Source organism: Vidua macroura, chromosome 26 (assembly GCF_024509145.1).
Source record: "Vidua macroura isolate BioBank_ID:100142 chromosome 26, ASM2450914v1, whole genome shotgun sequence".
NCBI classification, from domain to species: domain Eukaryota; kingdom Metazoa; phylum Chordata; class Aves; order Passeriformes; family Viduidae; genus Vidua; species Vidua macroura.
Window position 1 is genome coordinate 3,319,709 of NC_071596.1, and position 26,543 is coordinate 3,346,251.

General features: G+C 44.1%; 1 protein-coding gene across 4 annotated transcripts in view; it reads left to right on the forward strand.

Moving 5' to 3' along the window:
* Positions 1 to 26,543, forward strand: part of CPAMD8 (C3 and PZP like alpha-2-macroglobulin domain containing 8) — a 55,554-nt gene that overhangs the window by 19,327 nt on the left and 9,684 nt on the right. For all 4 annotated transcript variants that reach the window (XM_053999312.1, XM_053999314.1, XM_053999315.1 and 1 more), the window contains exons 20-40: positions 381 to 612; positions 1,223 to 1,376; positions 1,934 to 2,076; positions 2,596 to 2,647; positions 3,297 to 3,595; positions 4,285 to 4,510; positions 5,055 to 5,231; positions 8,122 to 8,203; positions 9,760 to 9,916; positions 10,354 to 10,428; positions 12,309 to 12,474; positions 13,351 to 13,437; positions 14,338 to 14,474; positions 14,808 to 14,963; positions 15,350 to 15,412; positions 15,766 to 16,004; positions 19,155 to 19,242; positions 24,483 to 24,557; positions 25,170 to 25,275; positions 25,360 to 25,470; positions 26,116 to 26,328. In XM_053999312.1, coding sequence (XP_053855287.1) covers positions 381 to 612; positions 1,223 to 1,376; positions 1,934 to 2,076; positions 2,596 to 2,647; positions 3,297 to 3,595; positions 4,285 to 4,510; positions 5,055 to 5,231; positions 8,122 to 8,203; positions 9,760 to 9,916; positions 10,354 to 10,428; positions 12,309 to 12,474; positions 13,351 to 13,437; positions 14,338 to 14,474; positions 14,808 to 14,963; positions 15,350 to 15,412; positions 15,766 to 16,004; positions 19,155 to 19,242; positions 24,483 to 24,557; positions 25,170 to 25,275; positions 25,360 to 25,470; positions 26,116 to 26,328 — 3,038 coding nt within the window. The remainder of the gene's footprint in view (positions 1 to 380; positions 613 to 1,222; positions 1,377 to 1,933; positions 2,077 to 2,595; positions 2,648 to 3,296; positions 3,596 to 4,284; positions 4,511 to 5,054; positions 5,232 to 8,121; positions 8,204 to 9,759; positions 9,917 to 10,353; positions 10,429 to 12,308; positions 12,475 to 13,350; positions 13,438 to 14,337; positions 14,475 to 14,807; positions 14,964 to 15,349; positions 15,413 to 15,765; positions 16,005 to 19,154; positions 19,243 to 24,482; positions 24,558 to 25,169; positions 25,276 to 25,359; positions 25,471 to 26,115; positions 26,329 to 26,543) is intronic.

Consider the following 26,543-nt stretch of genomic DNA (forward strand, 5'->3'; position numbering starts at 1 on the left):
CAGGGCTTTGGTCTGGGATTATTTCTTGTCTTTCTTTTTAGATTTTGGGGTTTGTTTCAGAGTTTTGTTTAGATTTTTTTTTTTTTAACTTCGTGCAGACATTTGCCTCTAAAAAAAGTGACTTGAAAATGAGGCTGCAAATGAAGTTTTTAATCCAGGAAGAATTTGTGTTTTGCATGAGTAACTATTTGCATTTCTGCTGCTTATAAACATTTGCAGATCTCAAAACTGATAGAAAACGCGGAGCCTTTTGTAAAGCTCAAAACAGACAATGCTATCTGCTCAATCTGCATCTGGAGGGAATTCCCCAGAATGCTTGGGGGACATCATTACAAACCATTTAATCAGTGTGATGAGCTTTATTGGTGTTGCTTTGGCAGTGCCAGCTCGGGGGAAGCCCAGCTGCAGGTGGAGGTGCCCGACTCCATCACCACGTGGATCACGGAGGCCGTGGCTCTGTCTGAGGAGCAGGGGCTGGGCATTGCCAGCCAGACAGAGCTGAAGACATTCAAACCTTTCTTCATCGACTTCACCCTGCCCTACCACGTCATCAGGGGAGAGCAGACCAAGATCCCCCTCACTGTCTACAACTACCTGCCCCTGTGTGCCGAGGTAAAGCTCAGCCCTCAGTTCTGCCTCCTCACCACGGCTGGTGGGTGATCTACCAGTCACAGTAGATAAGGTGGCAGGCTGACAGAGGGGTAAGCTCAGCAGAGATGCTTTGAGGAGATAAATATTGCTTTTTTTCAACTCAAATAAATGGCATTGCTCGGTTTTGGTTTTGGTTTGAAACGCCTGTGGTAGGCTGAAGTGTCTTGCAGCACTTCAGAAAAGCAAATGTTGAAAAAGACAGGGAAAAGACACTTGAAAAGACATTCCCCAATTTGGAATCTCATCCTGAACCAAAATGAAGAATTTCCTTCATGATCAAAATCTGCCAAAACAGTTAATTTTAAAGGATTTTTTTTTCCCAAGAAATTCCACCTCCCTTTTCACACTCCCCATCTGCCCAGCTCCAGTACCATCTCCCAGAAATACTTGTAGAATTGCTGAGCTGAAAGTACTGCTCTCAGTCAAATCCATGGCTAGAAACTTTGAAGAAGGAGTGATCTTCATTCTGTGATTGTTATGAAGAATTCTGTTGGTTTCCCACCATTCACATAGCTCACTTTGGCTTTGCAGCTGGTATTTCCAATAAATGACATTTCCAAAACTTTCACAGGTCCACGTGAAGATTTCTGTCCCAAAAGGCATAAAGTTTGTTGGGCACCCTGGGAAGCACCACCTGACCAGGAAGAAGTGTGTGGCCCCTGGGGAAGCCAAGCCCACCTCCATCGTCCTGTCCTTCAACGAGCTGGGCCTGAGCAACATCACTGGTACACAGCACTCAAAACAGCTTCTTGAAGGGCTTTTACAAGTGTTTCTTCCTCTTCCTCTCTCAGAGAAAATTTTAATTTCCCTATTGCCCCAGTTCATTGATTCCACTTGCTGCCAACTTGGCTTTTCAACTTCATTTATTGTAGGAGCAAATCCCCTGCCTGTGATGCACAGAATGTACAAACAAACACCAGGACATTCTCTGGTCATGAGTTTTTTTTGTTGTGATATTAAGGTTGGGCCTATTTCATTTCCCTGAAGAGATCAGTGGAAACTTTTAAAACAAGGGAATAACAACAAATTCTGTGCAAATAATCCCAGTGAAAACTCTGCAACACCAAAAACTAGGAAAGAGTTTCTCTGTTGCCCCATGATTGTTCAAATATTGCCTGTTTTTAGATGTGATCACTCAAATATGGATAAAGGCAATATGAGAGAGGTAATTACAGCACGTGATGTGCTCTTAATCAGCTGCTGCTAATTAGTTTGGATCTCTTTAGCTTTTAGAGATCTTCCTATCTCAAAATCTCTGCTGCTTTTCCCTTCTGTTTCTTAGCAAAAGCTTTTGCCTATGGTGGGACCAACTGCTGCCAGGAGGGGATGCAGAGCCTGAAGAATGGCAAACACTCAGAGGATTCTTACATGGACAAAAGGAGCCCCGTGGGGGTGGATTATGTTCGCAGCAGTGTCATTATTGAGGTGAGAAAACATCAATTTATGACAATTCAGGGGGGAAAAAAAAAGCTTTGTCAAATTGTGAAATCAAACATGAGCAGATTTATAAAGATCCTCAAGTTGATTTACAGTGTGTTAGGGAGATTGGAAATAATCAGTTTTAGTGGTACTTGTACAGAAAGATTGGAAATAATCAGCTTTAGTGGTACTTGTACAGAAAGATTGGAAATAATCAGTTTTAGTGGTACTTGTACAGAAAGAGCCCATTTGAGCTGCTCTGGTGAATCTTCAGCACTGTTCAGGAGAAAAAGCAATGGATATTTTATGGGAGAAGCTTGCCCTGTTAATCTAAGAAATATGATAAAATGGAAGGTTCTCTGGCACTGCTCTAGCTAACAGAACACAGTGCCATCACTTTTCTATAAAGGATAGAAACCACTGCACAGCAGCAAAAATAATTTCTGTATTTTCCAAGTCAAACTGGAATCTGTTCCTGCTAATCCAAGCCCTGTGGTTTATGCATGGATTTCTGTCTTTCTATAGCCAGAGGGACTGTCCAGAGAATACACCTACAGTGTGTTCTTCTGCCCAAATGGTAAGTTCATGATTTGAATGAGATATTCAGTTTGTTTGAATCAGTTTTAAAAAGAAGCATTTGGCTTCTTAAAAAAAAAAAAAAAATTAAAAAAAATCTTTGTTTCCATTTCTCTGTGATTGATGAGTTATGGTGTGTAGGAAGAACTTGTAAATAAAGAGTCTTTCTTACCTGGCTGGCTAATTATGAATTTGCTCTAACTGCCCAAGTGATTTCTGGAAATGGCCATTAAATTCCTTTACTTTATGGAACAGTTTAAGTATTCAGCACTGTGGACAGTAACTGGGACTGTACTTTATTTTCAGCTGGTGTTTTAAGATTCAGTTCTGGAATCAGTCTGTCCTTTCTGCCAGAGATTTGGATAGCTCAGAGCTGGCTCCAGTAGCTGAACAGAAATGCTTTTGACCACTAGATTAGAACTGAAAAATCACTTGCTGAGCTCATAAGAAATTCAGCTGAGCAGTTTGAAGGATTTTCTGCCTTGAAGGGAGTAAAAATAAAAAATTAGAAGAAACATCCATGTGTATTTTAATACTTTAAAAAAGCTGGAAATAATTCCCATGTCCGTAGGAAAGGTCTGTTTGAATTTCAGTTATCAGCTCTAAGCTGAGCTCCAATTCTTACAACATTCCCTTGTTTTTCTGACTAGAGAAAATACACATTTCCACACCTAACAAATATGAGTACCAGTACATGCAGAAGCCAGCCCAGATGAGGCACTTTGACCTTGCTGTGAAGGCTCACAACGATGCTCACCTGGCCCTGTCCTCGGGCCCCCACGACATGGCTGAGATGACCGAGATCGTCATCGGGGGACAGCAGAACACCAAAACTTGGATTTCCACCAGCAAAATGGGAGAGCCAGTGGCCAGCAGGGACACACCTGGCATCCTCTCCTGGGATGAATTCCGCAGCTTCTGGATCAGCTGGAAAAATGGAATTATCCAGGTACTGAATTCTTCTGTGAAACAGGCTGGAAGTCTCTTTGTGAGCAGAGTCTGAGCAGCTTTTCCTTGGTGTAGAAGGTGGGAGCTCCATTCCTGTTGCCTTTTCCCTCTGAAGCCCTGATCAGGCTGTTGTGATCACAACAAATCTGCTTTTGCCACTGTTATGTTCTCAGGACCTCAGTCCTTGTCGTGGTTGAGACAGAGACAATATAAAGCAGCACACTTCATTTTCAAACTGTTTTTATTATGGTTTTATACATTCTTACAAAACTCATAAGTTTACACTTTACTCATTGGTCAGGAGAGACAAACAAAATGTTTATTGGTACAGACAGTTGCAGGTTTCTCTTATTTATCCTCCTTGCTTTCTTGGTTTCCCTGTCAATGACCTTGATCATTGAAAATTCTGTCAGGGGTAAACATGGATCCTCTTCTCAAACTTCTCTCTGGCTCACAGAAGTCACTCTAAAACTTCTTCTACAAGTCCTCAACATTTTTAACGATGAAACCTTGAAGGCCAAGCCTGTGGATTTCTCATTGAACTTCCCTGGATTGTTTTGTGGGTGGGAAGGAGAGGGGGATTGCTGCATCTGCAGGGCACACCTGAGCTGGGGGGTGTCCCAGCACACGAGGCAGAGTGACTCCACGTGTGTGGGCTCTTGGAACTCCATGGTCTCTTGTCCCTTTCAGGTTGGCCACGGTACTCGGGTGCTAAACGAATCTATTATTGTGGAGTGGACAGTTCCCAAACAGCTTGAGGTGAAGTACATTGGCTTTTCCACAGGCTGGGGGTCAATGGGAGAGTTTAAAATTTGGAGAAAAGAAGAGACTGATGAAAATCACAATGAAGCATTTACTCTTGGAGTTCCCCACAACATAATTCCAGGATCAGAAAGAGCTACGGCTTCAATAATAGGTATCAATTATCAGGAGGTATCACTTAGGTACCCCTTCTCAAATGTCAACAGATGCTCCAGCTGTTACTTCTGACCAGTACTTGAGTAATGCACACCAGATAAGATAGTCACAGGCACTTTAAAAGGTTTATTGCTGCTTAATTCTGAGGCAGATCATTCTTTGGGGTTTCTTTGTCACTTGTTTGAAGCCTGCTTGGGTTGACAGTGGCTTAAAGTTGGTGCCATGTGAGGGGCTTGGCAGGGGCACTGTCTGTTACAGCTCGTGGTGTTTATTTCATTGTCATCCTCGTCACAAATTGTGCCCTGTTCTAAACTGGGAAGTCATGGATCATGAAAGGCTGAAATGTGGAATTTCTTTAATCCAACAAGAGATTGAAGGGCTAGGACTTAACAGCTGAAGGACTTCCCACTTCTCACAGTTTATTTAAGCTGACTCCGGGGTAGCCAGGAGATATTAGTGCAGTGAGGTGGAGGATAACCATAAAACACCAAAAGGAAACCTTAATTGCCTGCTCCTGAACATTTCTCCTCTTTCTCAAACAGGAGATGTGATGGGTCCTACTCTGAACAACCTGGACAACCTGCTGAGGTTGCCCTTTGGCTGTGGGGAGCAGAACATGATCCATTTTGCTCCCAATGTCTTTGTGCTGAAATACCTGCAGAAAACCAAGCAGCTCAGCCACGAGGTGGAGGTTGAAGCTACAGATTACCTCGTTCAAGGTAACTCATCACAATTACATTTACAGATGGAGAAAAGGCTTTGAATTCATAGTTTTGCTTTACATGTCACTTTTTCTAATCAAAACTAACCCAAGTGATGAGGATTCATCATTTCTTGCAGGATAATCTGACAGTCTGACAGATTTTGATGGCAAGATGTTTTCCCTTGATATGTAACCTGTGTTTCCCTTCAGTAACTCCTAGTTCAGATGTTTATTGATTTATCTTCATTTTTTTTTTCCTTAGCTGATTTCTATGTTTAAACATTTTAGAAAGTAAAGGAAAATTAAATTTAGTAAAAATCTGTATATTTAGAGGGTTTTACCTTATTCATAAATTGTCTTTTCAAGCCTTTATTCACTAGAGTTATGGTTCTTTTCTGGACTTCTTTTTAAACAGTATTTTCTTAGTAATAGTATACCAAAAATCAAAATTTAGTATCCAAAGTAGTTAAAAGCCTTCATTACATGGCTCTAGGTTATCTGTCCTTTCAGTGTCCTGTCCTACTTTACTAAGCAGCTCAAAACAACCTTTTTCTTTCTTTCTTCTCCTTTTTTTTTTCCCACTGTTTTTCTCAGCATTTGTTTTGGGAAGAGCCACATGCAAAATAGTTTTATAACTAAGTGCAATTCTCAGGACAAGTAAGAATTCAGAGATCATTAAAAACAAGAGTGACCCAAAGGGACAAAGCTCTCTTGTGTATGAGTCAGACAATAGTCATGTCATGAAATCAGAGGTGACAGGGTTAGGTGGTTCTCCTCTGAAAATATAAATATAAAATGTAATATGTGAGATATTTCTTGTGTTCAGCAGCAAAAGCCCAGTTCTGCTTCCTCTGCCTGGCTCCAGTCATTTCACTTGTAATTTTCTGTGCTTGCTGGGAGCAGTGAGGCAAAGGGAATTTGTTAATGGCCTGAGTCAGTGTTTCCTTTGCAACATCATTTGCTTTTGTTTCTTTTTATGAATCTGCAAACCTTCCAGGTTTTTGGCTCCAAACTCTGTTTGCTAATTAACCCTTACAGAAGAAAACCCCAAGAGTTTTAAACCCTTCTGTGTTCACTGGAGCCCTGCCAAGTGTAAGGTTTAGATGGGAAATGCTCACTCTAGAAGGCTTTTGTGATTTACCAAGCCAGAAAACTTCTTCATCCCTCAAGCATCCATCATGGAAAGTGCTGATAATAAATGCCAATAATTCCCATGTATTCCCTCTTCTTTTGAAGTGGCCTGGGCTAAACCAGTCAGTATTTTTTCTACTTCCCCACAAAAAAAATAAGCAGGTGAACAAGGGAAAACTGGAGAGGGGAGCCTCTTCTGTGAGCCCTTTTTCCAGAGGAGTGTTTAGAAAAGAGGAGGGTTCAGAAGAGCAAGCAAGACATAAAGGCTGTGCCACTCCCAACCAACAAGCAAAGAAGAATAACAGCAAGAGCAAAGAATAATAATTCAGCTCAAAATCACAGAATTACAGAATATCCTGGAAGGGACTCACTGTGATCATTGAGTCCAGCTCTGGAATGAATGGCCCATACAGCCTTGGCAGTTCTGGCACCATGAACATTCAAAAAGAGGAGAACAGGAACAATGAGAAGAATGATATAAAATATAAGGACTGAATGTGTCCATTCACACACTGGAAATGAACACTGAGGAGCTGTTGAAGCAGGCAGTGCTCAGTAGTAAATCCTACCTGAGGGCTGCAGGGGGAAAAAAAAGCAATTTAATTTAATTTAATACCTAATTTTTGGAGGAAGAAAAAAAAAAAAAACATTACTTAAGCTTTCTGCCAGGTATTTGTACCTATCCCACCACCCCCAGACAAAGATGTGGTGACTACAAGAGCATCATCAATCTCTGGGTCTTCATTCCTCCCATTTTCCAGGCCATTCCCTGTGAGCACTGGGGGCTGCAGAGCAGCTGGGGAGTGTGGGAGTCATGGGCAGCCCCTCCTCAGGGACTGAGGTCAGCAGAGAAACTTCACCTCCACAAATGCAACAATAACCCACTCCCATAAAAACGTTGTGTGGTGTGGAATAAAACTCCTGTGCTGCAGAATTCAGCAGGCATTAAAGTGGCTTTTGACACAATTTTCTTGCAGATTGGACTTTTCCTTCTCAGAAATAATCCATCCTGGAGGGTTTGACTCCAGTGGGTGTTTTAGAGCTTTGTCCAAATGTGTATTGTGTATTCATCCATGTGGAGGGATGAACACACAATACACATTTTATACAATTCACTTGTTGGGATGGGCATGGTTGTAGACAAACAGGTCTGAGGAGCAGATCATTTTACTTGTAGAAAGAGCAATTTTTTTTTTTTTTCATTTTCAGCTTCAGAAGATATTCCAGGAGAGGGTTCTTATCTTCAGCATTCACCTTAATTATTTGCCTAATTATTATAATGTTAATAATGATGTCTAAAGCAGGCCTTGGGACAGCCCCTGCAGCTGGAGGTGTGCACGTGCATTGAGGTCACAGCTGTTGTTTTTATGTTACCTAAAGCTGTTCCAAGCAACAGCTTTGAGAAAAGTCAGAATCCAGCTGCAATGTCACAGGCAAAACATTTTCATTTGTAAATGGAAGTAAAATGGAAGGAGAGTGGCTGTATGCTTAAGTAAAAACCTTTTGATAATGCACTTTTTTTCAGAGAAGTGTCAGATGTTAGCATTTCCAGTGTCCAAAAGGCAGGAGCTGCAGAGTCCCAGATGTTATCCTGAGCAGATTTCTGGATAAACTGCACACAGAGCTGGCTCTCACTCACAGCAGAATAAGAAGCTGCCTCGGGCAGCAGAATCCCTTGCACATATTCCAGATGTTCTGTGTCTTCATTCACTTTAAATACTCATTTTTCTCTGTATGAGGAGATTTTTGACTCCTAATTCTTTTGTGCCTTCCAGGCTACCAGCGCCAGCTGACCTACAAGAGGCAGGATGGCTCCTACAGTGCTTTTGGGGAGAGGGACTCATCAGGGAGCATGTGGTGAGTGGCTATTTAAAACTGACCTTAAACTATTTAAAACTGAGTTAGAAAAGTGCTAAGCATTTGCAAAACAGGAAAAACACACAATTGGCTGGGAAAGAGGAGTGGAGAACAGAAATAATGCAATAATATTCAGTGACTATGGAAGTGCTGCTGAGTGCTCTGACTGCATTGGCTGATGTGTTGTAGGTGATTCAGGACTCAGGAGCAGTTAGGAGAGTTAAATCTGCTAATTAGTCCAGGTTTCAGGCACTAAGCTGTAGTTTGGGATCATATCTGCAACTGGAGTAGCAATTATGGGGCATTTAAGCACCTGATTCCATTAGGGAATGGGGTTTTACCCGAAGCAGGTACAGGGAAATGTGCTGCCTCTACAAGTGGCAGAGGCAGGTAAAAAACCAACCAAAGCCAACTCAAAACCCCTCAAGGACACCCTTGTACCAACAGGATGATTTGTGCACTATTATCTTTGGAGATACTCCTTAAATACATTTTCTATGGCATCAGTTGGTTGTATAGTCATAAATAATCATAAACTTTTTCTCTAAACTAGTTTACATATTCTATGATCTGTTTAGCGTGGCTCCTCCTTGGTTCTCCTTTTTTAGAGTATGTGGATTCCTTGGTTGTAGTTTTAGTCTTTTTTTATTATAATTTTTAGTTTTGGGCCCTGGTCCTCACTGTCTTCAGGCAGTGAGTGCTGATAGTTGGCAGATCTGTACAGGTGTCTTCATGATATTTTTATTGGATGTTATCCCATCCCAGCAGGCATTTTAACACAAGCACACTGATATCAGCTCTTTCACTAAGCTTAATTAACAACAGAAATAAAAACTTTATAACAAAGTTACTTTAACACCACACATATAAAATCCATTTTAATACTTGCAAAAAGCCAATATTACAATATGTATCTATAACACAGGGAACTTCCACCTCAGCTCCAGCATCTCCCAGTCCCTGGATGTGAAATCTGGTGACACAGAATTACTCAACACTCCAAAAATCCCCTGCCAGGCAGCAGAGTTTGCTACCCTCCCATCCCTCAGGGGCTTGTAAATGCAATGACTCAATCCCCCCAAGCTGGCCAGTGCTCACACTTGTTGTCAGAGGTTTAGAATTCCAAAAACACTTCTGGTGCTTTCTGAAGTCTTAATTCTGTATAAAGTGTAACACAGCTTCAGGCTTGAGGAAAGGATCTGGGTTTCTTATGAGAAATATACTGATTCTTAATTGTAAAATATTGATTCTTAGCTTAAAAACTTCAATAATTTGGGATAAAAAATAACTATATTTCAGAGTGTGCCATAACTATGACAAGTACACCTTTGAGTTCTACTTTTCAATTTAGTTTGTTGACCTTTAATCCTTTTCTTATCCAAAGCCTGGACAGTGTTTGGGTGCTTTTGTGTCCCATGAATGTTTTAACAACAATATTTAGTGTTTCCCAGCAATATTTTTTTCAATTTGTGCTTTCTAAGAATTAGTTTTTTTCCATACAGGTACTTTAATCTGAATTTGTTTTTTCAGTTAAGATGGTTAATTCATTTTTACAGGTTAACAGCTTTTGTCCTCAAGTCCTTTGCTCAGTCCCGTGGGTTTATTTTCATTGACCCCAAAGAACTCACAGCTGCCAAAGACTGGATCATCCAGCACCAGAAAGAAGATGGTTCTTTCCCTGCTATGGGCAGGATACTAAACAAGGACATTCAGGTAAAAACCATCCAGGATCAACTTGCAGCAAGGACATTTTAAAAGTTATTATCATCAGAGCATGAAGTGATGCAGTTTGAATATGAATTTTTGCACTTGAAAGGCTGGAATGCTGCAGGAAGAACCAGGGGAATTTCAGTTCAAAAAGGTCTATCAGAATGTGTCTGTGGGGTGTCCCCAGAGGATGGAAAGCAAGGTGTGAAGTCTTACAAAATACTGCATTAAACATGTCCTCAGGCCAGGGACAGCTGGCTCCAGCCAGCTAAAATTCCTGAATTTTGTACTCCTTGTGTGCAAAGAAAAGAAATTTGGTGATGCTTCAGCTTCTCCTCTAGTTCTAACACATCCTTTGTATTGCTTCAAAGTCTGTTTTTTTTTTTCTCCAATGTCCTTTTCTCTAGTTTTCATCCAGTGGTTTGTGTTGTTTGCCCCTCCAGGGTGGGATCCATGGGAAGATCTCCCTCACAGCTTATGTGGTTGCATCTCTTCTGGAAACAGGTGTCACTTCTGAGGTAACAAAAGCTTGGTTAAAACAGCTCCAAAAATTCTCTCTATTCTTTCTTTATAAAAACTTCATTTTGCTGCTGTTTGCCTTCAGAGGATCTGTGCTCTCTAGAATGACTGACAGCATCCAGGGAAGAGAGGCTGCTGGAAAGCCTTGGGATTGTTCTGAAGTTAAAGAATCTGTTCTGAAATTGTTCAAGGTGGTCTCCCACCTTCCAGCCATCAGCTCATGATTATTTCACCAGAGCAAAACACTTCCCTGCAACCCCATCCCTCAACCTCTTCCAGAAATTACTGCAAAAAGAGTTCTCTGCCTCTTAGCTTCAAGCTGTGAGTGCAGCCTGTGCAGATCCTGCTCTCCTGCCTGTGGAGACTCAGAAATCCTGGCTTGGTGCTAAAAGCAGTTTAACTTGGGGATCCAGAGCACTCTTGTGGTCTGGCTTGGCTGCAGTGGCCAAAATGCTACTGCTGTTAGATTACAGTGCCTTTGGAGAGCTGAGCTCCTGCACCGTGCTGGATTGAGGGCTCTGCAGAAAAATGTTTCTGTTCTTTGCAATGAGACAGAGCAGGAACACTGCAAAAAAGAGAAGCAGCTGTGTAGGAATGGCCAATTCCACTGGAAAAAAACCCCAAATTTCCAGTTCAACTGGTGTTTTAGGGACTCCTCCTTAAAACTCCTGGTAAAACAGTGCTCCTGCCCTCTGATGTGTTTCTGCCAGCAAGCAGTTCCACTAGGATGGAGCTGTTTAGATAAAATTATGGTGACACATTCCCACTAACTAGGACTGGGAAGATGCTCCCTTGCAGATGTTCCCCTGCCCTCCAGCCAAGGGAGAGGGCAGTGGTGGCTGTGCACAGGCAGAGCTGCCTGGCAGATGAAAAGAGGAGGTGCAGTGGGTGTTGCAGCATCTCTTGGAGATCTGCTCTCACACAAAAGGGTCCATTCAGGGTTTGTGGAGGTGTCAGAACAGGCAGTGCCCATTCAGGACCTCTGATAACCTCAGCACTCCTCACCCATCCCTGTGGAGCCTGAAGAGTGAGCCCAGGCTGCTGTTGCAGGCAGATGCCCCCTAACCCCCTGTCCTTGTTGGGGTGGAAGGCTTTCAGCCTTATTAAAAATTCAGAAAACCCTGCAGAGCTCACAGAGTAACTTCCTGCCTCCCTGTCAGCAGTGTCCCCCTCTGAGCAGTGATGTGATGCTCTCTCTGGGCTGCTGTGTGTCAGGGCAGCCCCAGCAGTGCAGTTTCTGTGGATTCTAATGGTTTTCCTAGAGGAGATTTGTGAGTGTTCCTAATGATCTTAGCTAGGAAATGAGGAAGGGGAAGGTTAGTGCCACAGGGAAATCAAAGGAAACCAAATTACATCAAGTCCAATTAAATTGTTTCTATAAATTATCAGAGCCACGTTCCTGCATGGTGAGGTCATTGGGGGAGTTAATAAAACATGTTTGTTGGCTGCAGGGACCCCTGGGAACCTTGGCCTTTATTATCCTCTGGCGTCTGCCAGACGCTCCAGAGTGTCAGGAACACAATCAAACCTCCAGCACAGAACTCGCCCCTGCCCTGCTCATCTGCTGCCTTGCAGGGGCACAGAATTTCTTCAGCTTTAGGGAGGAAAAAGTGTGTCTCAGTGTTAGCCTAAATCATTCTTACTCTGCTGTTTGCACCTTTTTTTTTGGAATTTTTGATGCACGGCTTTTGTCATGGTGTTCCAACGTGTTCTCAAAGTGTCCATGCTGTTCTGCAGAGAGCAAAATGTATCTTTCTGAGTTTATTGTGTGTTTTTTGTTTGGTTGTTGTTTTTGGTTTTTTTGTTTTTTTAATGAATAAAGCAATTCTAACTCCTGAGACTGGTACATATGCCTGGGCTCTTTCCCCTGTGAATGTAGGAAGAAAGAACAGCTGTAGACAAAGCAAAACACTTCCTGGAGACCAACCTGTACTCAGCAGAAGATCCCTACACCACTGCCCTGAGTGCCTACGCCCTGACCCTGCTGCACAGCCCCTGTGCAGCTGCCGTGCTGCGCAGGATGAACAGCATGGCCATCACCCAAGGTAGGAGCTGCAGCCCTGCCTCTGCCCTCACACCATCCAAACACAGCCTGCAGAGCATGGGGCCTGGGGGATGAGGATTCCTCACTGACAGGTTCTGCAGTTTCACTGAAAGAGGCTGATTCTGGAAAAAAAAAAAAAAAGAAAAAAGAAATATCCCATCTCTCTAAAGTGATAATATTTGTGTTCATATGGACTAGTGTAAGGAAATCATCACAGTTTTCTCTCACAAGCACATTTGGGCTACCATGAAGCTCCTTTGTGCCCTCTTTAGGATCAGACCCTTGGTAGGATCCTTTAAATCCTATCAGAAGATGAACACCAACAGAACAAACTCTAAATCTGGAATGTTTTCCGTACATTATAAAGAAAAGAAATAAAAAAAATGGAGAGGTGAGATTTTTATACAAACCCAAGGTGGCACAGTTTGGCTTTGTAAGGCAAGGGTGCTCCTGGTTCTCTTTGGAGAGGGCTCCTGAAGGAAGGCAAGTGCAGCAGAGTCACAGAATATCCTGAATTGCAAGGGACCAGCTCGTGAGTGGCTCACACAGAGATCAGAGCCACAGCCCTGGTGCTCAGTTCAGCTAACAGCAGAGTGATTTCGAGCTGTTCAGAGGCTCTGCAGTGCCCTGTAACACCTCACATTCCCTGATGGTGTATTTTAATCCAAAATCCAAGAATCACCTGATCTGTCACATTGAATCATCTCTGTCATTCCAAAGGGAGCCCCTTGCCCAGGGACTGGGTGTCCAAAGGAGGGACAGAGCAGCTCAGGGCACGGAGCCAATGCAAAAGTGGAATTTGACTCTTCCCACGCACAGAGGCTCAGCTGCACTCCTGCTCTAATAACACCCCTGTCCCACTGCCCTCTTCTCCTAGATGGATTTACACACTGGAGCCTCACAGGAACCCTTGTCACTGATGAAGACACCTTCATGGGATTTAATGATGGACTCTCTCAATCAGGTATTTGGGAACCTGCAGGGCAAAGGCAGAGAAAAGGGAAGGAGCTGCACGTATTGCAGTGAATTGTTTATAAAATACAAGGTATTCTGAAATTGTCACTCAGTCAGGGAAGGGTCCAGAGAAAAGAGAGCTCAGAAAATGCAGGTAACATTATGCTGAAAGGATAAATGAGAGACAGAGCAAGATGTGGTCCAGACAGGAGAGGTTTTTCAGCCCCAGATGTCTCATCAGCTTTCACTCAAGTTTTATAAAGACAAAATCCCACGTGGATCTCACTCTTCTGTCAGCGAGAATAATTCAAAATGGAAATCAGAGGGAATTTAAATATATTTAATTTTAGAGCTATTTATCTTTGTGTTTTGAAATGGACCTAAGGATTGTGTCACTGACACTTCAGCTGATTTTTCTAGACTTTGGCTGTCAAAGCCACAGAAACAGTGAATGATGCTGTAATTTTCAAGCCACTTAAAGCCATTGACTCTTTGGATATGATGTAGGTGCAGCAATGTTCAAGATGGATCTGACTGGATATTGTATGAAAATCTCTAGGGCAGGACAACGGTGTGGGCAGCAGCAGAGAGAACTGGAGTGGGAAAGGAATTACTTGTGGGATACAGTCAAGAAAAAGGAGTTTATCTATTGTGTGAATATCTTTATTATTGGTTATCTATTGCCTGAAGGGAGGCCTATGTTGAAAGCAGAGATATCTCAGGGAGGTGAAGCACCTTGGGTGCAGACATTTTAACTTCCTTTTTTCCTGTGTTTACTTCTACAGACTCTTAACTTTTTAGAATTATTTTTCAGTTAATAAATATTCCTAGAACTATCTCTAGACCTGCCTGGATTCTCATTTCTAGGTGGTATTTTGATTTTTTTTTTTTAAATTCACCCCTCTTTCAGTTGTTTCTGCAGAGGTGGAAATGACATCTTATGCCCTTCTGACCTACACACTCCTGGGAGACGTGGCCTCTGCACTCCCTGTAGTCAAGTGGCTCTCACAGCAGAGGAATGCACTGGGAGGATTCTCATCTACTCAGGTGGGCAGCCTCTGGAAAAGGCAACTGGGATGCATGCACTGTCAATTGATTCAGGAATGTGGAGTTTCCTGGCAGAAATTGTTTGTGTTCTGGTAAGAAGAAAAATTTTCCAGCGCTCTTCACTGCTTCCTCCTCGGACTGGTAATTTGAAAGGAACCCAGAGTTTGTCCTCACAGGTGCCTTTGATAGGAAAGTGAGCAAAACCTGATGTTTCTTTTGCCATATGAATTAATAAGGGAGATTCTGCCACCTGGAGCTGAGCAGAACTGTTTGGAAGTTTGCTTTGCTCCTGTATTCTTCACTATTCTGATTTCTCCCTCTTCTGTCCCCCAGGACACCTGTGTGGCCCTGCAGGCTCTGGCTGAATATGCCATCCTTTCTTATGTTGGAGGAGTCAACCTGACCATTTCCTTGGCTTCTACTAACCTGGACTACCAGGAGACCTTTGAGCTTAACAAGATGAATAAAAAAGTCCTTCAGACTGCAGTGGTAGGTGGTTTTGTGCAGGCAGGTTTTTAAAGCAATCCACATGAGCTGGGCTCAGAATGAGGATTTGGATCAGGGATGGTAAAAGCAAAAGTTAAGCACTGAGACCTGTGGGACTTTCTGTGGGTTTGTGGCTGGATTCTGCTGTGAAGGAGACAGCACTCCTAATTAAAGGCATTTTTCACCATAACCAATGCCTGATGTTTATTTTGTGCTACTGTTTGTCTCTGCCATTGTAAGTGCAGATGGTGAAGAGACTAAGCCACGCTCACTTCACTTCTGCAGTGTACTTTATAAAGGTATTTTGTACAGAACAGAGCTAAATTTAATATTCATTTCCATTCTGAGTGCCATGTCTTGTCTGTGTCTCACCTGTGCATTCTCCCCAGATCCCCAGTATTCCAACAGGGCTGTTTGTGAGTGCCAAAGGTGAAGGCTGCTGTCTGATGCAGGTAAGCTTGTCATGGGGCTGGAGAAAGCATGGCAGATATCTCTAACCTCACAGCCTTGTGTGCTGCTTTTGTAATCCCACTTTGCTGCGAGGAAGGACTCACACTCGGAATTTCTCTCCAAATATTTCTATAAAGTGGTATTGCTTTAATTTGGGAAGTGAGTGTGTAGATGTCTATGTAAGCTCTGGTAGAGCTTATATAAAGATAGAACTGTGTGATAAAGCCTCTGTGCCTGCCATTCCCCCCCTCTGAAGAGATCTCGTGTCTGTGCTGGATGTTTGTAGACACTTGGAAACACTGGAGCTGTAATAACCCGCCCTGATTCATTTTGCTTTCCCCTCTTCCCGCTGCAGATCGATGTCACTTACAATGTACCTGATCCCATAGCCAAACCAGCCTTCCAGCTCCTGGTGAATCTGAAGGAGCCCAAGTCAGAGCAGCCCCTGCCAGCCCCAGCCCCGCTGCGCTCGGGCTCCGCCGCCGAGCGCCGCCCCGGAGCCCTGCACAGGGACAGGGCCCTGGGGGACGACGAGGACCCGGCCTCAGACCAGGACCACCGAGAGTACAAAGTCATCCTGGAGACCTGCACGAGGTAGGAAATGCCAGTCCTGCTCCCCACTGAACTCTTGGTTTGCTGGTCTTGGTGTGCCAGGCAAGCGCAGAGTTCTCTCTTGCTGCACTGCCTGGATCGCAGGATTTTCAGCAGAATTTTCAGCCACTGCTGTGGGTTGTAGGACACAGTCATTCCAAATGACAAATGTGATGTGATTTCCTGGTGTAAGGATGAAAAGAAAAAGTTCTGGATTATTTTCACCACTTGGGTTGTAGGACAGTGCCATTCCAAGGTCATTCTTGATCTTTTCAGTGCCAATAAGAGAAATAAGAAAAAGGCCTTGAGGTTTTATCACTGAGTTTCATTATTGCCTCTCCAAACTTTGAAAATTACAAATGTGGTGTGATTTGCTTGCATAAGGATGAAAAGAAAAAGTTCTGGATTATTTTCACCACTTGGGTTGTAGGACAGAGCCATTCCAAGGTCATTCTTGATCATTTCAGTGCTAAGTGTGTGTCAAAGGTATGGAAATAAGAAAAATGCCTTGAGATTTTATCACTGAGCTTCATTATTGCCTCTCCAAACCCTGAAAATTACAAATGTGGTGTGATTTACTTGTACAAGGATGAGAAGGAAAAGTTCTGGACTATTTTCTTAAAAGCTTCAAAGAGCAAGGTAAATTCAACTGGTTAACTAATGTCTTAATTGTGTCAATAGTTTTATAAACATTACTGACTTGACTTTATTATTTGAGCTCCTTAGTGGTTCAGTTTTGGATACCAAAAACCTAACAGAAGATGCTTGTTGCCATGGTATGAATTTGGAATCTATGGTAAAGGCACAATATATGCAGATATTTGTTAATAAGCTTTTCAATTCCTTATCTCCTTGCTCCATATAATGAAATGTAAAATAACTTTTAAAAGTGGCATGATCCAGAAGTTTCATTTCTAGCTCTCAAAGCACTTTGCAGAGACATGAGCAGTTCTGTCTCATTTTACAGATTGGAAAACTCAAGTTATTGTGAGAAAACAGCTTGGCTATAGACAAACAGCAGCAAGAATAGTTTCTGACCTGTATTAAATCCACTTACAAGTTTTGCTCAAACACCTTGGTACTGCTGCAGTCATCAGGGGTTGCTGATCACTTTAGAAAGCATTTGGATTTTTAGGGAGGTTATTGGGAATTTGACCCAAGAGAGATAAAGCCACAACCAGAGGAAATAACGAGGGCTCAGAGCATCCTGCTGTGCAACAGGAGAAACCATTCCCAAGAAATTCAGAACTAATTTTATGTTTGTGACCAGGAGCATGGCAGGTGGGGGGGCTGCTGCTTTCCTGACCTCCAACAGGAGAACTCCAGAGAGTGCCTCAGATGGAAATGGAAAATTGTGGCTGCCCTATCAGAGCTTAATGGGAAACTCTGGCTCCTCTATCAGTTTCTGTCCCTTCCTTCCTGCAGAACCTGCAGACCTGAGCAGAGCTGCAGGGCCCCAGGAAAAGATGGGATTTGTTTTCCCTGGCCCACGGGGCCGTGTTGTGGTACAGGCACTGCCCCCAAGTGTCACTGTGCCAGCTTCTTCTCCCCCTGCCCGAGCCCTCAGCCTGTTTTGGGGAGAGGGTAAAATTCCACAGTCGTGTCAGATGCTGAGGAGGCTGCCCTGCATCAGCACAACCTCTCTGCTGATAGTTCTGAAACTTCTGCCCTGGGAATTGCTGCAGCTGAGACAGAAATTTGAGAGGAAGCCCAGTGCAAGGAGATGGATTGCTTGGAAAGGAAACAAAAGCAAATGAAATCTTCCTTTCCTCCCCTTCTTCCTGTAATGATGCTCTCAGCTCCATCATCATCTTGCTGGGGCAGTGTGAAGAGAGGAGTGCAGCTCAGGATGACAACTGAGATATTTTGAGCTGGGGGTGTTCTCAGAATGTGATGAGGTGTTGTCATGCCCAGTGACATCCCTGGGGCACTGCTGAAGGGTTAGGGAGAACACAGGGTGGGAAATAGAAAGCTGTAATGTGTAACAGAGGCTGGGGAGATGCAGGCAAAGGGATCCTGGATGATTTATTGGGGAGAGTGGGTCTGTTTGAATACACTTTGCATGCTCTTGCATCTTTTTATGCCAATTACCAAGAAGAGCATAGAGTTAGCTGGGAATTAAGGAGCTTTATTGTCTCTGGGAGCCCTGGGTGCCTCACCCAGAGCCAGCTGGCTCTGTCCCCAGGCCACCTGATGCTACTGTGAGCCTTGGGCTGGGGTGTGGCACCCCAACCTCAGCCAGTTCACCACCCCCTGAGCCAGCTCAGAGCTGGCAAATTTGGTGCTGGAAGCTGAGGGAGTGTGTTTTCTCAGTGCTGGGCACGAGCTGATGAGCCCTGCTGGGCCCAGCTCAGGTGGGGCACAGCAAACAGGTGAGCTGCCAAGGAGGGAGGGCTGGGAGCTGCTGGCAGCACAGAGAAAAGGAGCCTTGTTCTGGGATTCCAGGAGCTGCCTTAGGATGGACACTCCTCTGCCATGCTGCAACATTTGACATTTTGCCCCAACAGCCCTTCTCTCCACACCTTTCTTGTGTGGGGCTTTTGTGCACATTTATAACAACTCAGAGATTTTTCTGAGTTTGCAGTTGTACTCTAGAGGATGATACAGGCAGTGATTTAACACCAGCAGGGCAGTGACTTTGCTGACTCATTAGCAAAAGCCCTTTTCTCAGTGCCAGGGGTGAATCAGCCATTTATGAAACCCCAGGATTGAATGACCTTGCCTGGTGTGGGGAATTAGCATCCCTCTCCCACCACAGTCCATCTACAGCCATCTCAGGGTCCATCTCAGGGTGGAACAGAAGTTTCTCCTACTCCAAGGGTTTATTTCCTTTTACCAAGTGCATTTTCTCAGTGATTAATTGAAAAAGAAAGCAATCAGCCCCAGAGGTGGCTGCATCCTTCTGCTTTTCTGCCTCTGTGTTCCAGGACATCTCCTACCCCCTGTGAGCTGGGCATCATTTTGTTAAATAAAAACAGAAAAGAGGATTTTTACAAACCAACTTGTGGCTTGTGGCTTTCCCCAAGCACTTCAACAAGGAGAGCCTTTTAATATGTTATTTTTCTCTTCTTTCTGGAGCTGGTTTCTCCATTCTGAGTTGTCCATGGATCTTGAGTTTGTTCCCATTTTCTCTCTTTTTGTTCCCATGGGAAGATGGCTGCACTCTGGATCCTCAAACATGGCTGTGTTGGAAGTGCCTTTGTTCTCAGGGTTTCGGGCAGATATTGAGAGCCTGGAACAGGTAAGGGGATGGATGGGATCAGTGGGATGGGATGGGATCAGTGGGATGGGATGGGATGGGATGGGATCAGTGGGATGGGGATACAGGGCTGGGATGTGGATCTCTGACTGGGAGGGGTTCCCTCCAAGGGGCAAGAGGAGGCCATTGAGTGTCAGAGCACTGCTGAAAAGATGCAATTAAAATTGGGAAAGGGGAGGAAAAGATTTCACTTGTCAAAAAAATCTCTCTGAGATGAGGGAACAGACGTTCTGAGCAGGCTGAGCAAACCCAACCCAGCCAAGCCAAGGTTTTCCTGAGCCAGTGCACAGTAATTAACTGAGACCCCTTGGAAAAGCTGAGGTGCAAATGTGCTCTAACAGGAGCTGTTTATGGCTGCTTAGTGAGCTGTGTTATCTCCAACATCTGGATCCCATTTCTTTGGAGGCTCTGTGTCTTGGAATTTTTTGCCCTTTTTATTTTTTTTCCCCTTCTCTCTGGGAGAACATCGTGTTTCTTGCAGCCAAGCTGAGGTGGACAGAATGTGCCTCGTGCCCAGCCAGCCCTTCAGGGCAGATGAACTGTAATCTTGAGCTTTGCTTTATATTTGTGGGAGTATTCCATTCATTACAACTCATTACATTTTGTGGAACGTTGCATTCACTGGTGGGGTTCTTATGCTGCAAAGGTTTTTTTTGAAGGACTGTTTAACTGAAGAGGTGTAAAATTTTTGCATCCTTGAGAGCTGGTAAAGAGCTAAAAAATATTTTGCTTCTAATGGACCTCTTCTGTTAATAACTTATTATATTGGGAAGGGAAGGGATCAGAGGAAAGAATTTTAAAGTAGAACCATTGTGAAGTTTAATTTGATACCATAATTCAAGGAGGAGTGCACATTGCTTTATCTTCTCTAGGATTTCACTTGATTTGGCTGATTTATAATTGAAACACCATTGCATTTTCTTGGAGGAAAAAGCCCTCTGGAGGGTTTACAATCCATGTCAGAAGCTGGGGGTGTCCCTGAAGCCACAGAAATTTTTGTATTAATGCCTGAGAAGCAATTGCATCCCTTTCAGAACAGGGGATCAGATATGAAATTATTCATGTAAAGAGAAAAACTGCAGTTATTTACATCCATTCACAAGCTGCACGTGGAGGAATCTATTTTCAAATCCAAGCATGTAAAACGGATCAGTTTTTATTTGCCTGTGAGTCTGATATTCTCTCTCATGCAACCAACTGAATATTCAGGTGGGAGCAGGAATTCTCCAGCATCCCCATGGGAAGAGAAAGGAGGAAAATTTAGGTGAGGGGGCCTGCAGTGGGTTTGGTTCCTGCTTTCCCCCTCTACTGAAGGTGCTGGAGCAATGGTCATGTGCAGTGCTGTCAAATACATTCTCTTTCACAGTCATTCATGTAAATAGCAGCAGAAAAAATATGGATGAGAACCAGAGAGAGCTCCAAATATCCCAGGAGGAGAACAACAGGATATCTTTATGCTGTTAAACCTATGGAATTGGAATATGGAATATTGGTTCTATGAGCAGAGGGAAAGGGTCGAAAGAAAGAGCGTGAAGGGTTTTCAATGCAGAAGAACAGGAAAGTTCTTCAGGAATATATCCCTGTACTCTTTTTTTTTTTTTTTTTTTTCCTTTTTTTCCCTTTTGCCTTTTTTTCCTTTTTTCCCTTTTTTCCCTTTTACCTTTTCCCCCCCTTTTTTCCCTTTCTTCCCTTTTTTCTTTTTTTCCTTTTTTCCTTTTTTCCTTTTTCCCCCTGTTTTTCATTTTTTCCCTTTTTCCTTTTTTTCCCTTTTTTCCCTTTTTATTTTTTCCCTCTTTTCCCTTTTTCCCCTTCCCTTTCCCCCCTTTTTTCCCATTTTCTTCCCCCTTTTTCCTTTTTTCCTTCATTTTTTTTCCTTTTTTCCTTTTTTTCCTTTTTTTTCCTTTTTTCCCCTTTTTTCCTTTTCCCCCTTTTTTTCTTTTTTTCCCTTTTTTCCTTTTTCTTTTCTTTTTTTTCCCCACAGTGGGCAAAGAAGAAATAACAAATTTGTGTGAATATCTCTTTTCCTGATGTCAGCGGAGAGTTTCTAAGCTGAGGAACCAGAGGAAGTCCCACATGCCCGTGTGTTACTGACCCTGAACACTCTCCCCTTTCCCAGAGCAGCTCTGGGGCTGGTGGCACACAGGTGTCCCAGGGAAGGGCTTGGGCCCCAGCCAGGCTCAGTTTGTGTGCAGTGACTGCTCACAGGCTCCTCCTGATGCTTTGCCCTGCCCTGTGCTCTGGGTGTGTTCTGAGCAGAGGAACACTGAGAAAAATTGGGAATAAATGATTAACATGGGGATGTGCTGTCTCCAAGGGACACTGATGCTGGTACCACAAGGAACTGGCTGTGGGGTGCTCTAACACTTCATTTGCAGTAAATCCCAGACTGTTTTGGGTTGGAAGGGACCTTAAACCCATCCAGTGCCAGCCCTGCCATGGCAGAGACACCTTCCACCATCCCAGGCTGCTCCAAGCCCTGTCCAGCCTGGCCTTGGGCACTGCCAGGGATCAGGGGCAGCCACAGCTGTGCCAAGAATTCCTGTCATAAGTGTGTGAGCCCAGAGGGCTCTGCTGCTCCCATAACAGATCAGAATAGCAGGAGATTTTCCTAAATTGGGAAGGATTTTGCACCTTCAAGAAGGAATGTTCCCCTTGAAGAACTGAATTCCATGGGTTTTTATTGCAGAAACCCTTTTGCATCTCTAAAATGAAGTGTGGTGACACAGCCCAAGCGTATCTGTGGACAGGCAGATACAACCCCACCTGATCCACCTCTGCCAGGGGGACCTCAGAGCCCCTGGCAGGGCCTGAAGGGGCTCCAGGAAAGCTGGAGAGGGACTGGGGACAAGGCCTGGAGGGACAGGACCCAGGGAATGGCTTCCCACTGGAAAAGGGGAGATTTCTGTGGGATATTGGGCAGGAATTGTTCCCTGGCAGGGTGGGCAGGCCCTGGCCCAGGGTGCCCAGAGCAGCTGTGGCTGCCCCTGGATCCCTGGCAGTGCCCAAGGCCAGGCTGGACAGGGCTTGTGAAGCGATACATGGAATAAATAAATAGACTCCACAACCTGAAGTGGGTGTGTATTGTTGGCACCCAGCACAAGTGAGATGTCTCTCTAAAAACCTGTGCCCCGAGCCTCAGTCTGGCCCACACCTTTATTCACAAAGGTGTTCTATATGCAATACATCACACTTGGAGCAGCCTGGGCCAGTGGAAGGTGTCCCTGCCATGGCAGGGGTGGCACTGGATGAATTTTAAGGTCCCTTCCCACCCAAACCATCCTGGGATTTCTTCACGGCTGCCAAACGAGGGCCCAACACGAAATTCACTCACTGAAGCCTCACCACACGTTCTGGACACCACCTTGAGCAGAGGCAAGTCCCACCTTTGCCCCTGCTGCCTTTTGCCTGCCCTGCTGAGGAGGGGCTGGGCTGTAAATCAGGATTTTCTGTGATTTTTCCCTGAGCCCAGGCTGGGAGCAGCCCCACGTGCAGCCCCAGGGCAGCGCTGCTTAATGAGGGCTCTGTGCACACCCCGGCCACAAATCCTCCTAATAATGCTGGATGTCGACAGGGTCAGGAGGTCAGCCCGGGCTGGGATATATCAAACCTCACCAGAAAAATGCAGTTTTAGCTGAGCCCAGCAGTTCCCGGTGGCGCCGGCGTCTCCAGGCCCTCATAAAAGGCCTGTCTGCAGCCATGGACTGCTGAGTAATAACAGCCACCAGCAGGCCCCTAAAATTATAAGGACAAATTAAATTGGCCCTTTCCATATTGTGTGGGACTTTAAACACATGTTGCTGTGCTTGTTACAGGAATAGCAGGAAGCTGGGGAGCAGGGGTTTACAAGTAGGAGCACTCTGCTGAGGGGAGGCACAGCTAAAGCTGCTGGTGGCAGGTTGGGGCAAATTTCAGTGTTTAGAAAGAAGCAATGCTGCTTGTTTTGTGTAATTCTAAATAATAATTACAGTTATAATTATTAGAATAATAATAATTATTATTATTACTACTACTACTATTACTATTATTATTGTTTGTTCCCATTTCCACTGAGATTTTAGCCTACAATCTCAAAGTAACTTAAGAACATTAAAAACAAAACAAAACAAACAACAAAAAAACCAAACCAAAACAAAACCCAAAAAAAAAAAAAAAAACAAAAAACCAAAACCACAAGAATATCCCTTTGTTACAAATGGGGTTGTCTGACACAGGTTGAAGTAATGGGACAGTTTAGAGAATAGAAATACAGAATAGAGTGCTCTGGTCCTATCTTGGTTCCCCAAACTTTGATTAAAACACAAAAGTCCTTTTCCACACACCCTCATCCTCCCCAGTTTCAGTATTAGATATTTTCCGCGTGCCAGATGCATTCTGAATACAAATTATCAAAATAGTAATGCTTGATCAGGCAGGACAGTCACAGTATTGAGATGTTCCAAGTGCAGAAATCAGAGGAGGAACTTCTGGAAAATTTAAAATAAAGGTTTGGAGATGTGGGAAGAGCCCTTAGATGGTTTTCAGATGTTCCTTAGATAAAAAGCAGGAGAAGTGGGTCTGTGGGCCTGCCTGGTACAATGCAAACCCCAAATTCCAAATCCCTGGGCCTCGAAGGGAGAGGAGATGAGGAGCAGAGGCCTGGCCTGACCCCATTTGTCAAAAGGGAGGGTGCCTGGGGCTCTTTCAAATGGCTGCTCTTTTCAAATGTGAGGATTAATTTTCCTGGCAGAAGAATGTTTTGGATTTTTCAGCTGCTGGGAGGAGGGGACCTTCAATACCCAGTGAGGTTCTCTGGTGGTCTGAGGGGTGTAAATAAATAAGAGACTTCATTGAGTGGTTCGGGGTCTCTGAGGTCTTGCTGGAGCCTTGGTACTGCAAACAATCTGGGAGCTGCTCCATGAGATCATGGATGAGGCATCAGCAGGGTGCCAGGGGGATAAGGAAGAGCCCTCAGCTGATGCACCTGATGCAAGAATTCCTCAGCAGGACACAGGCAGGGACACAGGTGGCTTCTCCCCCTCACTCATGTGACAGCAACTTCAATCTCTTTGCCTTTTCCCTCTCTTATGGAAACACCCTTTTCCAGCGGAAGAAATCCCTGGAGTTTAGTGTCTGATCAGTTTTCTAAGCAGCCTGAAATGTTACTTATTCTCTCATTTCTACCCGTTTTCTATAAAATGAGATTAAACTAAACATGATGATTTTTATTTTTTTTCCACCCCCAGTTATTGATGAACAAGCAAATTGGGTTAAAAAGATATGAAGTGGATGGAAGAAAAGTCCTGTTTTATTTTGATGAGGTAATGGCTTTATTTCTTATAATTATGTTGGATTGTAATGAGAGGCAAAAAAGCAGGGGATGAGGCAGAGGCAGGGTGTTGGGGGTCCCTCAGGGGTGAGGATCACCCTGCAGCTTTAAGTGGCCTCTTGCTTGAGTTTCTTTTGCTGCAGAGGGGGGCTGTGGCTTGGAAACCAAAGTATAACAGAGGCAGGTGATTCACTTCAGCCCATGGAGTGATTTTGGGTGGATATCACTTAGATTTTTGCCTTGAAATAAACTGATTTTCAGGTACAACTAGCAGTGCTAAATGCAGAATAATTAAATCTCACAGCACAGACCTGAGAGTGGAAGGTGAGGTCTCTCTTGGCTTGGTCAGCAGCAGGAAATTGTCTGGTGGTTGTGGGCAGGGAACACAGCTGGAGTGTCTGCCATTGCTCTGTGGCAAATATGTGTTTTAAAGGTCAGCAAAGCATCCTGGTTTAGTTCACCCTGTTTGGTTTTTATTCATTATCTCTGTCCCTATACTTGGAGTATTGGAGGTGCCTTTGTGCTTGGCATTTGAGGCACATGCTGTGTTCATTTCTCTTCAGTTCAAGTGTAGTTTCTGAGTCTTTTACACCATTTCACACAGATTCCCAGCCAGTGCATGACCTGTGTGAAGTTCCAAGCTTTCAGAGAGCACATAGTTGGGAAAACAGCCCCTGTTCCTATCAAAGTGTATGATTACTACGAGCCAGGTTTGTGCCTGTTTCCCTTTGATCCCTGCTGCCATCAGATCTCCAGGCAGGAGGCTCAGCTCTGATTTCTCCCCCTTGCTGCAGCTTTTGAAGCCACTCGTTTCTACAACGTGAGTGAGAACAGCCCCCTGGCCAGGGAGCTCTGCGATGGCCCAACCTGCAACGAGGTGGAAAGCTCAGCCAGCCAGTGGGTTGGTGAGTTACCCCAAAACCACACAGATCTCTAGGAAAAACGAGACCCACAACTGTTATGAGCTCAAAATTATATTTAGACAAATGTTATATTTCGCTCTCTCTGTTAGTGGAAGTTCCACAAAGGTTTGGGGGGTGAGTTGCAGTATTAAAGTCATGACAAACAGCAGTGGTGATCTTCAGGCACCAAAGTGACTGTGATTTGCTTCAGAGGCCAGATAAAATGTCTAATTCTGGAAGTACCTGGACATGGGGACATGTATCAGTAAAAGAGGAGGTAAAAAATCCCTACTGTGCAATTTGGGGGTTTTTTTCTCTCCAATATTTTGCAGTGGAGTTCCACAATTAACTGTAGGAAGATTGAACAATTTCATACATCCGTGAAAGGAATAAACTGCCCCAGATGCTGTTGTTCCTTTCTGTGCTCTGTGGCCAAAAAACAGTTGCTTTATCCCAAGTCAGGAAGCTGTTGCACCATGGCTCTTTCAAAAAGGCAACTTTGTTCCCAGAGCTTTTAATTCTCTCAACTTTGTAAATCCCTCTTAGAAATCTTCAAGAATTCAACATAAAAACGGATGATCAGTGAAATATTTCCATTCCACCTTCCCCGTGCTGTGCAAAACTGACTGGGATTTGTTTAATCCCCAGGCTTTGCCCACTCTGGCCCTTGCAACAACATCTTTGGCTGCCTGGAGGACGAGTACTTCGAGCAGTGCCTGTGCTCGCGGGACTGCGGCTACGACGGCGAGCCCGTGTGTGGCTCTGATGGCCACATCTACCCCAACCACTGCCAGATGGAGGTGGCATCGTGCAGGAACAACACCAGGATAGAGCAGATGCCCATGTCTCAGTGTGCTGCCTGTAGGTTTCATTTACTTCCCTTTTCTGTCGTGGTTCAGCTGCAGGATGTTACAAATCTTCATTCGAGCAAGTTGATATTCCGTACGTGTGGTAGGGAAAGGAGGAGAATTCTGAACTTGCTCTGTGTTATTTTGCTGTTCATAGTACAGCTGATTAAGTGATAAGGGTAGCTGCTTTTCAGCTTGAAATAGCTGGTTTTCTGTTCTCATGAATAC